General features: G+C 68.1%; 2 protein-coding genes across 10 annotated transcripts; one reads left to right on the top strand and one right to left on the bottom strand.

Moving 5' to 3' along the window:
• Positions 1–530: 530 nt before the first annotated feature.
• LMNTD2 (lamin tail domain containing 2) lies at positions 531–6,334 on the bottom strand. Of its 7 annotated transcripts, none has more exons than XM_079788655.1 (14): positions 6,168–6,334; positions 5,446–5,622; positions 4,834–5,038; positions 4,592–4,741; positions 4,153–4,237; positions 3,906–4,061; positions 3,556–3,618; positions 3,393–3,481; positions 2,573–3,069; positions 2,149–2,215; positions 1,696–2,077; positions 1,421–1,620; positions 1,072–1,193; positions 531–983 (listed from the first exon to the last, which is right to left on the bottom strand). In XM_079788655.1, the coding sequence occupies exons 2-14, from the start codon at positions 5,498–5,500 to the stop codon at positions 583–585; spliced, it is 2,472 nt and encodes an 823-aa protein (XP_079644781.1). In that variant the 5' UTR covers positions 5,501–5,622; positions 6,168–6,334; the 3' UTR covers positions 531–582. The 7 variants fall into 7 exon arrangements, with proteins under 7 accessions (XP_079644781.1, XP_079644784.1, XP_079644783.1 ...); XM_079788658.1 differs by having other exon boundaries at positions 5,446–5,485; XM_079788657.1 differs by having other exon boundaries at positions 5,446–5,468.
• Positions 6,335–7,258: 924 nt separating this feature from the next.
• On the top strand, positions 7,259–10,075 carry RASSF7 (Ras association domain family member 7). Of its 3 annotated transcripts, none has more exons than XM_079788662.1 (6): positions 7,259–7,354; positions 7,973–8,105; positions 8,289–9,001; positions 9,111–9,206; positions 9,318–9,399; positions 9,481–10,052. In XM_079788662.1, exons 2-6 carry the CDS (start codon positions 7,982–7,984, stop codon positions 9,507–9,509), a joined length of 1,044 nt encoding a protein of 347 aa, XP_079644788.1. In that variant the 5' UTR covers positions 7,259–7,354; positions 7,973–7,981; the 3' UTR covers positions 9,510–10,052. The 3 variants fall into 3 exon arrangements, with proteins under 3 accessions (XP_079644788.1, XP_079644789.1, XP_079644790.1); XM_079788663.1 differs by lacking the exon at positions 7,259–7,354 and adding an exon at positions 7,376–7,566 and having other exon boundaries at positions 9,481–10,075; XM_079788664.1 differs by lacking the exon at positions 7,259–7,354 and adding an exon at positions 7,528–7,548 and having other exon boundaries at positions 9,481–10,075.
• The last annotated feature ends 4,773 nt before the right edge of the window (positions 10,076–14,848 follow it).

The raw sequence follows: 14,848 nt of genomic DNA, 5'->3' as shown, positions 1-14,848 counted from the left end.
CCCGCCCACTGCCGGGCTGGCTGGGGCAGGGCCTCATGGAACCCAGATCGCCTGGGGGGAGGAGGTGGGCCTGGCACAGGAGCGGCCCCTCTTGCTGGAGAGAAGTGGGGAGCTGGGACCACCAGGGAGGCGGCCCAGGAGAGCCCGGACTGCCCCGCCCCCACTTCTGTGGGGCAAACCTTCCCAGGCCCGGAAGAGACCAGATGGGGCCCAGGCCCAAGCGGCCCCTCCGCTTCCCTCCAGCCACCCCTGCAGCCGTGGCCCCGGGCCAAGCGCTTGCCTTAGGCGTTAAAGCCTGCGGCCAGGCCTCCCATCCCAGGGGACTTGCAGGGACCGGGCGGGGCGGGGCCACCGGGAAACCAAGAGAATCCTTCCGACTCTCAGTGTACAGAATGCAGTTTACTTCGTAGGCGACGTTGGTTCAATAAATTATGCAGCTGGCACGGCCTGCCTCCCACGGCTGTCTCCCGTGGCCCCCCGGCGCCCAGCCCCACGCCGCCCCGCCGCGGCCACAGTCACGGAGAGGCCGCCCCAGCCCGGCTCTACACCGGCCGACACGCGTAGACGGGAACGGGCGGGCAGCTAAGGAGGCGGAAACCGAATCTTTTCTCGGTCATGCTCTGCACCGACAGCGCCACGATCGGGCAGTCCCGGTCCACGCTCTTCCGGCACACCTGGGGGGCGCGGGCGTGAGGGGCGCCCCGGCGGACGTGAGGGGCCGGGGGCGGGACTATGAAGGGGGCGGGGCCTGGGCGGAAGGGGAGATAAAGGGGCGGGGCTGCACTGAGAAGGGCGGGGCCGAGGCGGAAGGGGCGGGGCTGCACGGAGAGGGGCGGGGCCGAGGCGGAAGGGGGTGTAAAGGGGCGGGGCTGCATGGAGAAGGGCGGGGCGGGGCGGTCCACCCGCGACGCCCCGCACGCGCTCACTCACCCGGACCCTGTGCTCCTTCCCTGCCTGATGGTCTGCGAGGTCCGGCCCGTCCTCTGCGGGGGACAATGGTGAAGCGGGCGTCGGGCCGGCCTCGCCCATCCTGCCGGGCCGCCCGTCCCTCTCCGGGCCCCGCGCACTCACGCTCACTGGGCAGGGCGGGCAGAGGCTCCCGCGCGTCGGTCTCCGCGCGCTCGGGGGGCGCCGGCACCTCCCGGGGGCTGGAGAGCTTGCTGGGGGTCAGGCGCGGCAGCAGGGCCCGTGTCCTGATGGGGCGAGGGGGCTGTGAGGGCCCGCGCCCGCCCGCGATAAAGGGGCGGTCCGGGCTGGGGAAGGGGGCGTTCTGCGGGGAGCCCTGAATGACCCGAGACGGCCTGGCGAGGGCGAGGCCTGCGGAATCTGGGGGACGTTTGGGGGCATCAGGGATGTGGGGGACGTTTGGGGGGGCAGAGGCTGGGGAAGAGGCGGAGATCCAGGGACCCACGGCCCCCACCTCGGCCTCCGGCGGCTCCGGGCCCGGGCCTTGGGCGCCCGATGGTTGCGCGGGGCTCGGGGCGGGCGCCCCTGCTCCTGAGAGCCGGCCCCAGGCGGGACCTCCGGGAGCGGGAAGCGGTCGATGGACACGCTGGTGTTGTCGTCGAAGGTCCTCGGGGCGGGGGTCACGCTCTGCGGAGCCCGGTACTGGCTGAGGACCTGGGGCGGGCAGGGCGCTCGGTCACCCCGCCCCGCGAGGCCTCCCCCAGCCTCCCGGCGGGGACCCGCACCGACCTCGCCCTTGGGGCTCAGGAGCAAAGTCACGAAGCTTCCGCTGGGGTGGAAGTGGCGGGGTGCCCGGCCCACGGACGAGGGCGGCGGCTTCTTGGCGCTGCCGGACCCCTTGCCCCAGACCTGGGGACGGCGCCGGGCGCGGGTGAGCGGCGAGGTGCGGGCGCGCGCGGGCTCGGGGGGAGCGGGGCATACCGTGACGTGGTGGTGCGGCGCCAGCAGCGTGTGCGGCGGGAAGCGGTACAAGTACACGGGGAAGTCGTGCTCGAGCTGCTGCAGCGTGTAGCCCCCCAGGTCCACCGTCTCCTCCATCGACAGGTTGAGGACGCGGATGTACCTCTCGCGAAGGTTCACGGCCACGATCTTCAGGCAGGAGCCCTTCCGGCTGGGGCGGGAGTGGCTGGTCAGGGCCCTCCTGCGGGGAGATGGCTCCGGCCCCCGGCCTCCCGCCCTCACCTCCAGGGGTGCGTCAGCGGCCATTGGTCGGAAACTGCGCGGGTCTTGCGCACCGGGCCGATGCGGTCTGCGAGAGAGGGGAGGCCTGTTTGGGAGCCCGACCCCGGACCGAGCATCTTCTGGGGGCATCTCCTGCGAGGCCAGCTGGCCTGCAGCGCCAGGGGTCCAGCGCAGGAGGGTGGCTGGACCCCGGGGGCTGAGGGGAGCAGAGGAGGGGCTCCTAGCACTTGGAGGGGTCCGAGCTGGAGCACGAGGCCTGCGAGACCCCCTCATCCCTACAGAGAGGCGGAAGGAGCCGCCCAGCAGCCTCCCTCGGAGCTACCGTGAAGGAGAGGCAGCTGGGGGGCCTGGTCTGGGGCGTTGGGCAGAGATCCCCAGGGGCTGCGGGCGGAAGGGGGAACGCAGGGAGGCCGCCCCACACCACCTTCAGACGCCTTGGAGTCCTTGGTGGAGCTGCGGAGGGAGCTGCGGGGCCGGGAGTCCTGGGAGATCCTCAGCAGGCTCCTGGCGCGGAAGACCTGCGAGTCCCCGAGGAGGAGGCTGCGGGGCCGGGAGTCCTGCGAGCCTCGGATGGAACTGCGGGGCCGATAGTCCTGAGAGCTGGGGACCGAACTGCCGGGCCGAACCGGGATCTGCTCCGAGGAGATGTGGCTTGGCGCCTGGGGCGGGCGCCCTGTCACCTTCCGGAGGAGGCGGCTGCCCGAGTCCGAGGCCGAGCTCCCCGAGCTGCTGGTGCCCACTAAGGGCAGGGAGCTCCACTCCACGCTCTTGCGTTCAGAATGCAGTTTGCCCAACCTGGAGGCACGTTCTTCAGGTTTGCCCAACCCGGAGCCACGTTCTTCAGGTTTGCTTAACCCGGAGCCACGTCCTTCAGGTGGTGAGGCGGGTGGGAGCTGCGGGGTGTGCCGGCGGGAGGTGCGCCTGCAGGCCACAGTCTGCTCACTAGCTGCCGGGCTACTGCCCCGGGACCCAGCCCAGCCCCCAACTAGCCTCCCCACGGTCGGCGGGGCACCCCAGGTGGTGATCCAGGGCCCCAGGACCCGGCCTGGGAAAAGGACAGAGATGGCCTGGAGCCCTTCCCTACATCCCCACCCTGTTCTAGCCATCAGAGAACTGACTCTCCAAAGACTCAGGCGGCGTGTCCAGGGGCCCTGAGGGCGGTGCTTGGACGCTGGCCCTCGGCTGCCACGGCCAGCCCTCCCTTCCCAGGCCCCTGGGGGAGCCCTCCCTGCCCGCACAGTCACTTGAATTCCGAGCTCGAATGAATGCTGGCCAAGAGGTTGGGGTATCGATGGGCGATGGCGTTCCAGTCCACATCCTCCAGCCGGAAACCCTGCCCACGAAGCAACAGGCATGTGGCCCTCCCCTCGCTCAGAGCCACGGGTGCCCGTGGGGGACCTTGCTCACCTCGTTCCCCTCATCATGTTCAGAGGCGTCGCTGAGGTCCAGCAGGGTCTCCGCAGTCACCACCTGCAAGAGGGACCAGAGGCCAGTGGGCCGGGGCTGGGGGGAGGGCACCTGTCCCCCCAAGACATCTCTCCCCTTCGGCCTCCCCAGCACCCACGGCAGACACGTGCAGACTGCCAGGTGGGCCCGGATCCCTGGGCTTGTGGCTCCTCCCTGTCTGAGGCCCCAGTCCTGAGGCAGCCTGAGGGCGGGGAGGGCAGGCATCCCCAGCAAGCCAGAGCCCCCCAGCGAGAGCTCAAAGCCGGTCACGCTGGGTTGGGAGGCAGGAGGGTGGGCGGGGCCAGGCTCACCTCCACGCTGCCCGTGGATGACCTCAGCATGCGGCCCACCCAGGAGGAGCTGGCCAGCGTCACCAGGCAGGACTTGTGCAAGGCCTGCAGCTCGGCCTCGAGCTGCTGCACCACGGCCTTGGTCTGCTCCAGCTGCTCCTCCACCTGCTTTTTCTCCTGCTCCAGGAGAGCCCACAGGTGGGGTGGGGCCTTCCCTGACTCTGCCCTCCCTCCAAGGCAGCCCCTGCCCAGCTGCCCGCCCTCTCACCAGCTGGGCCTGTTCCTTTTGCTCTTTTAACTCCAGAGTCAGCTTCTGGACCTGCGTGTGCAGGAGCTTCTCCTGAGTGTGAGAGCTGGGAGAAGGGGCGAGCTCAGTGGCCCCCACTACTGGGTTGGCAGTCAAGGAGGGGAGCGGGAGGGGCCCCAGGGCACAGTGTGCTGCTGGGCCCGGCCAGTCAAGACTGAGAGGTCGGGGTTGGAGGCCGGTCCTGGTTGGGTTCAGCACCCACTGACATGTTCAAGCTCAGGGTCTAGGCAGGTTGACAGTATATCAAGTCTTTCAGGGTTAGGGTGGGGGATTAGGGTCAGACAAGAGGCAAAGGTCAGAGTAAGGGTCAGGGCTGGGGTCAGGCTGGGGTCAGGCAGAGACCAGCGGTTAGGGCCAGACCAGGGCTGGGTTGGGCCGGGGCCTAGTTTGTCGCTGCTACCTCTCCGGTGGAAGGCTAGCCACCTCGCGCAGGATGCGGGAGCGCCGGGCATCCCGCTGGCTCTGGAGGGACCGCAGGGCCTGGATCTCCAGTTCCCGCTGCCTCCACAGCAGCCGCAGTGTGTGGGGATCCAGGGACTCGGGGGCCAGTCTGCAAAGCCAGCACCCCAGCTGCTTATCAGGCCCCACCCGCCAGCCGGCCTGGTGTTTGAGTGGCCGGCCGCCTCCCCCTTCCCTCCTTACGGCAGCTTGGCGGAGGCCACTTGTGTGGAGCTGGGCTTGGTGTCCCTCCGGCTGGCGGGAGCCACCAGGTCTGCAGGTGTGTCCGCCGGAGGCTCCAGGTGGCTGCTGACTGGCTCTCCCTCCACCGGCGATGGGAGAGCCTCCTCCTTGGCTTCTCCAGCCTCCGGGCAAGACTTGGGGGCCATTTTGGATGTTCTTGGAGGAGCTGAGAGGGGTGGGGGGCTGTGTGCCCTGTATGCCAGGTGCACGCATTCCCACTGGGCTCTCCATAGCCACGTGCACGTGTGTGGCTGACAGCCCCAGGCGGCACCCCTGGGGTGGCTCTCCAGGGAGGCCCGTGCGTGTGTCTCTGCTCCGGGGGACACCAGACTGTGGGTGTCCACACCTGTGTGTTTCTGACCAGGCCAGGACAGCAGGTCACACCTCTAGGCAACATGTCACCTGCGTTTTCATACATTCTCTGTGGTCTCCTCACTATCAGCTTTGCCCTCCAGGATCTGAGGTACCCACCCCAGCCTACAGCAAGGGTCCCAGAGCTTCTGGTCCTTTACCCATGATGCCCATGTCCCTCCCCCCACCCCCCAGGCCTAGGGCCCTACCTCTGACACTCACCTGAGGCTGAAGTCCAAGCAGACCTGGGGAGAGAAAGGCTCTGCAGCATCGCCATGGATACCAGCGCCCAGAAAGGGAGGGGCTGTTTGTTACCAGGAGCCTCCAGGGTGACCCCAGACCATGGCCCTGAGTGAGCCCCAGGCCCCCCACCTCCTCCTCCTGGAGGGCTGGTCCAGCCTGAAGGAGAAGCCCAGAGAACTTCTGAAGGCCCAGGGTACACCGAGTGCCCAGCAGGGCCTGCTCTGGCCATCATTCAGCCCAGCACCCCCAACCAGCCCTGGGGTGGCTCCACAGGCACTCCCCAGCCAGCCCGTGGAGCTCCATCAGTGAGTATTGGGGGTACTGCTGTCCTGTGAGTGTGTCCACACACCAGCAGGACCACACTCCCGAGAATTCGGACTCACTGGGCCGAACCGACGGGAGGGGGGAGAGGAAGCAGTGGATGGCCCCAGAAGCTGAGGGAGGGGCTTGCTGAGTGCCTTCCACAGTCCCTGCTCTCTGTGCCCACCCCCCGCCCCGACCCACAAGCCAGAAACCTCACTTTCCCCTGCTCCTCTCCACCACTTGTCACTGAGGGACCCCTGGGGACATCCCCATAATCATGACAAGTGTTCCCTCTGCCCTGGAACAAAAGTGAGGCCCAGACCTGACCCACAAGGCGAATGCCCTCCAGCCTTGGCCCCCCCACCCCACCGCACCCCACCTTCACCCATTCAACATACATTTATTCAGACCTTCAACTTTTGTTCATGTGGGACCTCCTGTGTTGGACAGAACATGGGCAGGCAGGAAGACCGCCCGGGGTCCAGTCTGATTAGGGCAGAACTGGTTCTTTTTTAAAATCTTCACCCGAGGATTTCCATTGATTCTCAGAGGAAGAGAGAGGGAAAGACAGAAATATCAACGTGAGAGGAACACATGGATTGGTTGCTTCCTGCATGCACCCCCATCGATCTGGGCCCCGGCCAGGGAGGAACCTGGAACCTGCAACCGCGATTGGTGCCCTGGACCGGATTCCATCCCGGGACCCTTCGGTCTGCAGGTCGATGCTCTACCCACTGAGCCAAACCGGCTAGGGCAGGGACCATGGCTGAAGAGCTGGCTTGGGCTCTCCGGTGGGACAGCAGGACTGATCAGGCAGAGGAGCGTGTCCACAGCTCAGGAGGGCGCTGGGCCCCTCTAGGGACAGGAAGGGGTGGAGAGAATTAGGCTCAGACAAAAGCCCAGGGCCTTTGTCACCAGCACCTCCGAGGGTGGGCCCCTTCCCCCACCAGGACGGTCACCCGGCGGCAGCGAGAGAGGGCCGGCGGCTCCCCAGCCCCCCGGCCCCATGTATCCCATGACTGCCGCCGAGGCCCCAAGGGAGCAGGTCAGGGGGGACCCTGGCGCTGGGGGCGCATCAGGCAGGGTTCTCTCTGCGGGCTGGCGGGCTGGCGGGGTCCCAGGCCCGGGCCCCTCCCTAGATGGGAGACTCGTCAGGTTGGGCGGCTTCTGAGGAAGTGGGCCCGGGAATGGGGCCGGACACCTGCCCCACGCCGCGCCTCGAGCTGCAGGCTCGCGCTTCCGCGTAGCTCGCGGGCTTTGGAAGTGAGTGGACCCGAGCTCCACCGGCCACCTCGCGCCGCCAAGCCCCGCCCACACCTGGGCGCCGAAGGGGGCGGGGCGGGCGGGGAGCCAATGGGGAGAGGCGGAGCCCAACGAAGGTGGCCAATGGGCGTGTGCGAGGGGTGGGCGGGCACGCCAAGAAGCCAATGCGAGCGCGCGGGGCGGGGCTGGGCGAACGGGCTGCGGGCCAATGGGTGGCGGACAGGGACGCTCCCGCGGCGCAGGAGGCGGCAGGTTGCCGCGGCGCCGGGTGCTGGGCAGGAGTCAGTTCGAGTTCGGGTCCCGGAGGCCGGCGGGCGCCCAGGTGAGCCGCGCGGCGTCCGGGAGCCTCCTGAGCCCGGCGGCAACTCAGAGAGAGGCTCAGGAGCCGGGCCGCGCGTGGGGGCCACACCTGCGCCCGCCCCGCGGCCGGGACGGCGGCCTCTCCAGCGAGCGCTGCGATCGGCGGGAGTGGGCGGGGGCTGCCTGCTCCCGGCTCCGTGGGTCCGGAGGGCCGGGGTCAGTCCCCGGGGCAGGGTGCGTTCCCATGGCAGCGGGGTGCAGAGTTGGCGTGCGGGCGCCCCTGGGTACTGGGGACGGCGCCCCGCGGGAGGGGCGGTATCCTCCGCGCCAGGTGACTGGGGGGCGGGGGTGCAGGAAGTCCTGCATCTGGTTAATGATTCTCCTTGTTCCGGGAGTGGGGCGGGGCCAGAGGAGGCTGGGAAGTGGGGAAGCCTCCAGTGCTCCCGGAGGGCCGACTGGTTCCCCCCTTTGGGGGGCTGGTCTTGACTACCCCCACCCCAGGAATGTGTGGCCTGCGGCTAGGGCTGGGCACAGAAGAGCAGGGCTGCAGCTCTGAACCAGTTCTGTGGGTGAGGGACAGGCCAGGGGGAGCAAGAGAGGAGGGCCAGGCAGGGCTTGACATTGTGGCCCTCACCTGCAGGACAGGGGTATGCCCTCTGGGCCCGCCGCCATGGAGCTGAAGGTGTGGGTGGACGGCATCCAGCGAGTGGTCTGCGGCGTCTCGGAGCAGACCACCTGTCAGGAAGTGGTTGTCGCACTAGCTCAGGCTATAGGTGAGTCCCCTCAGGGACAGACAGGCCCAACAGGTGGACCTGGGGGGGGGGCCTGGCCCTCTGGTCCCATCTTCCCCCAAGGAGGGTGGGGCTAGTTGCCCATCCCTCTTGCCCTCCCCTTGCTTCTCAATCTAGGGGACAAGGGGTGGGGGGATGTAGGCTGACCCCTCTCCCCCACCCCAGGCCAGACGGGCCGTTTTGTGCTCGTGCAGCGTCTCAGGGAGAAGGAACGGCAGCTGCTGCCCCAGGAGTGTCCCGTGGGTGCCCAGGCCACCTGTGGACAGTTTGCCAGTGATGTCCAGTTTGTCCTGCGGCGGACAGGGCCCAGCCTCACTGGGAGGCCCTCCTCAGACAGCTGCCCACCTCCTGAGCGCTGCCCAATCCGCGCCAGTCTTCCCCCAAAGCCCAGACCAGCACTGGACCGTGAGCCCCAGAAAGCACTGACCTTCAGCCCGCGGTACCCCAGGCTGGCCTCTGGCCTGGCACTGCCTGAGCCCGTGGCCTCTGTAGCACCGATGCCCGGCCACTGCGAAGACCTGCAGGACCTGGAGCGGAGGGTGCAGAGGAACGCAGCAGAGCTGGGCCAGGAGGCCTTCTGGGAGCAGGAGCTGCGGAGGGAGCAGGCGCGGGAGCGGGAGGCACAGTCCCGGCTGCAAGCACTGAGCGCGGCCACTGCCGAGCATGCCGCCCGGCTGCAGGCCCTGGACGCCCAGGCTCGCGCCCTGGAGGACAAGCTATACCTGGCGGCCGAGGCCCCTGGGCCCCCTTCGCCCACAGCATCTGCCACAGAACGCCTGCGCCAGGACCTGGCCGCCCAGGAGCGGCAGAGTGCGGAGGTGCAGGGCAGCCTGGCCCTGGTGAGCAGGGCTCTGGAGGCCGCAGAGCACGCCCTGCAGGTGAGCTCATGGGACTGGCACCCGGGCTGGACACGGGTGGATTTGGGGGTTGGTCTTGGGGTCCGACCAGGTTCATGGCTGTGCCCACTGAGGGTCCCATGTGCCCCAGGCCCAGGCCCAGGAGCTCGAGGAGCTGAACCGGGAGTTGCGTCAGTGTAACCTGCAGCAGTTCATCCAGCAGACGGGGGCTGCTCCCGGCACGCAGGTCAGAGTGGTTCCGAGGAAGGCCGGGCTGGGGGGGGGGGGGGGGGGGGCGGGAGGGGCCCAGCCGGGCTGGGGGGGGGCCCAGCTCCCAGCTGACCTGCTTTCCCTACAGGATCTCATGCCTCCAGCCAGAGGACAGCCCCTCCCAGGAGCCCCCCGGAGTCCTGCCCTAGTGCCCAGTCTGAGCCCTGAGGGTATGTCTGTCTGCCTCACTCTGGGTGGGATGGGGTCCTCCTGTGGCCCCCCAACCCCCTCAGCCTGTGTCCTCTCCACAGTTTCCCCCGTGAGGCAGAACTGGAGGTAGCAGCACCTGCCCCTGCCCGGAATGAACGTCCACTGCCAGCCCAGCCCTGGGCTGATGACACGAGCGAGGGCAGCCGGGGTCGGCCGAGCCTGGAGAACAAGGATCGGCGGCCGTGGAGGACTCATGCCCCCATGCAATTGGAAGCCCTCGGGCCCTACCCCTGAAGCAGAACACCCGGAGCTGGCTCAGGAGGAGGCTGAGGACTCTCACCTGGTACTTGCCAAGTCTGCCGAGCCCCCTGGAGAAGCTTGGGGCACGGCCAGCTCAGAACTCGCTAGGCCCAAAGGCCACAGCTCTCTGTTGGGGACAGGAGACGCGTGGATGCTGTTTTTAGTCTGTGGGTCTGTGCTTGCGTGTGGGAGGCATCCTTCAGTACGTGTGCGTGTTCAGGTGCGTGAGTACACGAGTGTGTGAGCGCTGCCTCCCCTAGAACGACACTGAAACCTCAATAAACTGCCCCAAGTGGCTTGAGTGTGTCCTGAGCGGCCCCAGGCAGGGTCTAGGAGGTCTAACACCGGAGACCCCACCCAGGGTCCCTGGGGAGTACCCGAGCTGCCGGGGGCTGGCCACAGCCAGGGTTCCTGAGAAGGGGTCTCCCAGGGTCAGTGGTCACTTGGGTCCAAGGCTGGGGCTCCCAGGGCCTTCCATTTCAGGCTGCCGTGCGCCCCGCCCCCCCCCCCAGGGCCCTCTGCACCTGAGCCTGGTGTTGGAGTTGGTCAGGCTGGAGCCCTGGCTTGGGATTTATCGGACCCCCTCCCCCCTCGCTCCCCTCCCGGGCCTGCTCCTCCCCAGCAGGAGCTGCCACCCACTCCGGGTGCCCCAGGAGAGGAGGACTCCAGGACATGCCAGACCTGCCTGTCAGGTTGACTAAGGCTGAAAGCTTGTGGGTGGGTCCCAGGACTCCGGGCTTGGCCGGGCCCAGGGAGCTTTGCCCAGAGGAGCATTTTAGGCCCGTGAGGGTGTGGCCGCCTGCCTCCCAACACCCCCTCAGCTCCCCAGGTGGGCGGGAAGCCTCAGCGGGGAGCCTAGAGCCTGGAAGTCAGGGCAGGCATCCAGCTCGCAGTCCGTCCCTGGGCTGGGCCGCAGCTCCGGCTCCGAGGGCTGTGGTGAAGGCCAGAGACCTTTGTGACGGCCAAAACTCGGGGCTCTGCCTCAGGTGCAGCCACGGCTACTGGGGACCAGGATGGTGACATCCTAGGTCAGTGGTCGGCAAACTGCGGCTCGCGAGCCACATGCGGCTCTTTGGCCCCTTGAGTGTGGCTCTTCCACAAAATACCATGTCCTGGGCAAGTCTATGTTGAAAAAGTGGCGTTAGAAGAAGTTTAAGTTTAAAAAATGTGGCTCTCAAAAGAAATTTCAATCGTTGTACTGTCGATATTTGGCTCTGTTGACTAATGAGTTTGCCGACCACTGCCTTAGGTCATGGGGGTTTGGGCTGAGTTTTGGGGTTGGCAACATTGGGATGGAGTCAGCCTTCTCCTGGGGTGGCCCTGAGTCAGGCCTGGTGCTCCCCACTTCCTCTGGAGCAGACTATAGGGGCCGTGAAGTCCTAAGCATCAGGAGCAAGGAAGCCAGAGCCCAGCTTGCGGGGAGCCATGATGGGGGAGGGGGGCCTTCGTGCCGAGACAGCACAGATGGGGAGTGGCCGGGCCGCTCCAGGCGGCAGGAATCCTCTGCGAAGCTCCCAGCCCGGCCACACTCCTGTCTACACTGCCCAGCTCAGCAGCCTGTTCCTGACCCGTGGGTGCCAGGGCCTGGCCTGACCGCAGCCCCAGACGGATCCAAGCATAGGGTCACATGGGGTGTAGCCTGGACTGGAGAGGCTGATGGGGCCCGGTCCTGGTGGAAGGGCTGGGAGCTCTGGGCCTGCTCCCCTCACCCACAGTCCCTTCCCACACTCAGGAAGGTGGGACGGATCGGGCCCCAGCCCTGAGCCACTGCATGGATCACCTCCCACGCTGAGCACCCGGGGCAGCAGGGGCAAGGCCAGGTGCCAGCAGGGGCCATCCTACACACGCACACGCACTCACGCACACACACATGCATGCATGCACGCACACACGGGACCGGCAGGACTAGCCCTTGCCCTCCCCGGTATCATGAGCTTCCTCACCAAGATGCCCAGCCCCAAAGGGAGCAGGCACCGAGCTGGCTGAGCTCACGCACCCTGGTCTCCTGCGCCCGTTTCCAGGGACACTGTCCCTGGTCTGCTCCTGGCTGTCAGGCTGGGGGCCCACTTCAGAAGGGGTCCTCTCTGCCCGCAGCCAAAGCGAAGAGGGCGGGGCGGGGGGGCTATTCCGGATGCACGAAATCCCACCCCACCAAATGTTGCCAGAAGTGCTTCCGGTCACTCAGCAAGCCTTTGGCTGAGAAGTTTACTTTTGAGTTTTAACTTACACGTTGAAAACAATGATGCAAGCCGTGCTGAGGTGAGGAAAAGCCCAGCTCCCCCCGCGGGTCCGGGTAATTCCGGGGCAGGACCGGGCGGGCCAGGCCAGCTCCCCGGGAGGTGAGGCAGGACCTGCCTGTGTGAGGATGGACAGCCCTCACCGCTGGCCGCTGCTGCTCTCAGGGTCAGGCCCCCACTGGCCTCACAGCTCCTGCTCACCCCCAGGGCTGGCGGACACACCTGGGGTCGCTGAGGGCCACCGCAGGCGGTCTCTGCCCAGTGGCTGTAAAACGGCTCCTCGGGTTCCAACCCCAAGGCAGCCACAGCCTCCCTGTCACCGGCAGGACCTGGCCCCACCAAGCCTGCGGGTGTGACACCACAGTGACCATCCGGACAGGGTCCTTCCAAAGTGAAGTCCAAGCCACCCCAGTCCTTCAGGCCGCTCAGACAACAGCAGGCCCGGCGCCAGCCGTCAACCCCACTGCCCGGAGAGGGGCAGGGCCTGCGGTAGGCATTCGGCCCCTGCAGCCCCGGCGGCTGCTCTGGGGACACTCCACGCTCAACGTTTCCTCGGTGCACCTGAGAGCACCCAGCAGGGGAGGCAAGCCCGGGACCGCGCCAGGGCCCCACCTCGGGAAGGGGTACAGGGGTACCCTGCTGGGCACCACACACACGGGGCCTCGCTGAAGTGGTCGAAATGCACAGAAAAGCCACGTCCGTCACTGTCTTCCTTCAAGTTCCCAGAGGGGCCCTCGGAAGTGGGTCCTGGAGGCTCCAGTCCGCACGGCATCCAGAAGACCATCCCAGGAGCGCGCGCAGCTGGCACCCTGGCACACACGGGAAGAAAGTTTCCTCCAAGAGGGCACTGCTCCCGCCTGAGCCCTCTCATGGGGGCAGCGAAGCCCGCTCAATGCCCTTCTTTCTCTCCCACCCGCTGGGTGTTTGCTGGACGCAAACTGGCAGACCCTTCCATAGGGGCGCCCTGCCCCCCTCCCCGCACCTGGACGCGCGCCCTCCGACCCCCTGTGGCCTCTCCCTGCCCGGTGTGGCCTCCCCCTGCCCGACAGCGCAGGGTCACAGAGGGGCCGGGGCGGTCGCGCTGCCCAGGAGCAGATCAGCCGCTGTCACACGCACAGTGGGTCCGGAGCAGCGCAGTGTGCGGTGGGCAGTGGCTGCCCTGCGCCTGGAGGGACGCCGGGCAGGCGGAGGAGTCATCCCGCACCCCAGCCCTCCTTCCCCTCCGACCTGGGCGTCCGAGCCCCTGCAGCTGGCGAGGGCGGGCGGCTTGTGGGATGCGCCCCCGCCCGCCGGCCTGGGGCCCCCAGCGCGTCACCTGCACCCCCGGTGCGGGACCGTCGCCGGCTCTCGGCCCAACTTCGGCAGCGGCCGCGGCCCCTTCGCGCCCCCACGGCCCCGCGCCCGCGCCCCGCGCCCGGTCCGTATGCAAATATGAGAGCCCCGCAGCCAATTGCCGGCCGGGCCGGGCCCGTCCTGCCACGCCGCAGCCAGTGGGAGCGAGGCGGGTGCGGACGCCACGCCCACCGCCGCGCGGCCCCTCGCGGGCGCGGCCGGCGCGTTCCTTTCCGCACGTCGGCCTCGGGGCGGGGCCGCCACCTGCCGGGCGGGGCCTGGGGCGCCTCAGCACATCCTCGCGGGCCGCCCCCCCGCCCGCCCGTCCCGGTGGTTCGACCCGAGGCGCCGTCCCCCGCCCGCCCGCCGCGCCTCCCAGGGCACCCGCGGGACTCGGCGCACGTAGCCCGGGCCGGGAGCCGGGGCCGGGACCGAGGAGGGGCTTCGGGACACACATACTGCCCGCGTCGCCCGCGCCCATCTCGGGGGTCTGGCTGGCGGGACCGAGCTGGCGTGGACTCGGACTCTGCCCGGTTTGTCCGCGAACCCCGCGGGCCGGCCCTGGGCGCCCTGGACCCTTCCGGTGGGACGGCCCGGAGTCCGGACCGCGGGCCCAGGGTCCGTGCGGCTTGTCCCCGGCGTTGCCAGCCTGTCCGGGCATCGGAGAGGGAGAATCAGGGGAGTCAGTGACTCCTCGAGGAGCCCCAAGGTGACGCCAAGGGACATTCGGCCCTGGCCCCTTCTCTTCCCACTCCCTTCATGCCCCCCTGGCCCCGGGGATCCCTGAGGCAGAATCAGGTCATCCAGACCCCTGGCCGGGCAGAGAGGTGCCTGCTCCCCTTTTCTTCCTGGTACAGGGGGTCCTCATAAGCTTTTTGTGCCCCCTCCACAGTCAGCAAGAGCTCCCCCTGCCCCCACCTCCCTCAAATCAACCAGAGCCTGGCCCTCCCTGGAGTCCCCACTCTCCTGGCTCCAGGCAGCTCCAAAGGTCCCCTCGGCTCTCCATTGGCACCGCGGTCCTTGGCCCAGGGTGAGGGCCCCAGCCACCCTGGCCGCCTGGCTGCCCTCCTTCAGCCCTCCTGCCTCCAACTGACAGCCCACTCCTGGGCCTCCCTGCCCCCAGTGACCAGTCTGCATCCCTCATCAGTCTGGGCTCAGCTGCCACAAACCCAGCAAGGCCACTGCGGCCCGCTTCCCACCCTCACAGGCACTTTATTTCTCCCCTCGAGACTGCCGCCTGGGTGGCTCAGGGCTGGGGCTCCAGGGAGGCACCTGCCCCTGTAGGGACCTCAGGAGTGTGGGAGCGGGCGCAGGGTGCTGTGGGGCGTGGCCACCTGTGGATATGGAAGGAGCACAGGGCGATGAGTGGGTCAGCTCTAGTGGGTCAGAAGTTGAGGGGTCACCAAGGCCTGGATCACCTGGGTCCCTGCGGAGGCCCACACCTTCACGACGGGGGGTGGGCAGACAGGGCAAAGTTTCGGAGGGAAGAAGTCTGGGCCTCGGGGACATGGAGAGGCCAGAAGTCAGGGTGACTCCCAGTGTCGATCCTGCCCTGTTGGTGCAACCCCCAGCTGTGCCCCCAGTCCCGGCAGTTCCAAAT

The sequence above is a fragment of the Cnephaeus nilssonii genome (assembly GCF_951640355.1).
Source record: "Cnephaeus nilssonii genome assembly, chromosome: 13".
Classification (NCBI taxonomy): domain Eukaryota; kingdom Metazoa; phylum Chordata; class Mammalia; order Chiroptera; family Vespertilionidae; genus Cnephaeus; species Cnephaeus nilssonii.
The sequence above is the reverse complement of the archived record's forward strand: the minus strand, read 5'-3'. Positions and strand labels throughout refer to the sequence as shown.

Bases quoted from the DNA above. Each gene is read 5' to 3' on its own strand.
- LMNTD2 (XM_079788652.1), bottom strand. From the start codon at position 5,698: ATGATGGCCAGAGCAGGCCCTGCTGGGCACTCGGTGTACCCTGGGCCT. The intron at 4,238-4,591 runs GTAGCAGCGACA...CCCTTCTCCCAG, and splicing joins GCTAGCCTTCCACCGGAGAG to CTCTCACACTCAGGAGAAGC. The intron at 3,619-3,905 runs GTGAGCCTGGCC...TCCCTCTTGCAG, and splicing joins CATCCACGGGCAGCGTGGAG to GTGGTGACTGCGGAGACCCT.
- RASSF7 (XM_079788663.1), top strand. From the start codon at position 7,982: ATGCCCTCTGGGCCCGCCGCCATGGAGCTGAAGGTGTGGGTGGACGGC. The intron at 9,207-9,317 runs GTCAGAGTGGTT...CTTTCCCTACAG, and splicing joins GGGCTGCTCCCGGCACGCAG to GATCTCATGCCTCCAGCCAG. The intron at 9,400-9,480 runs GTATGTCTGTCT...TCCTCTCCACAG, and splicing joins GCCCAGTCTGAGCCCTGAGG to TTTCCCCCGTGAGGCAGAAC.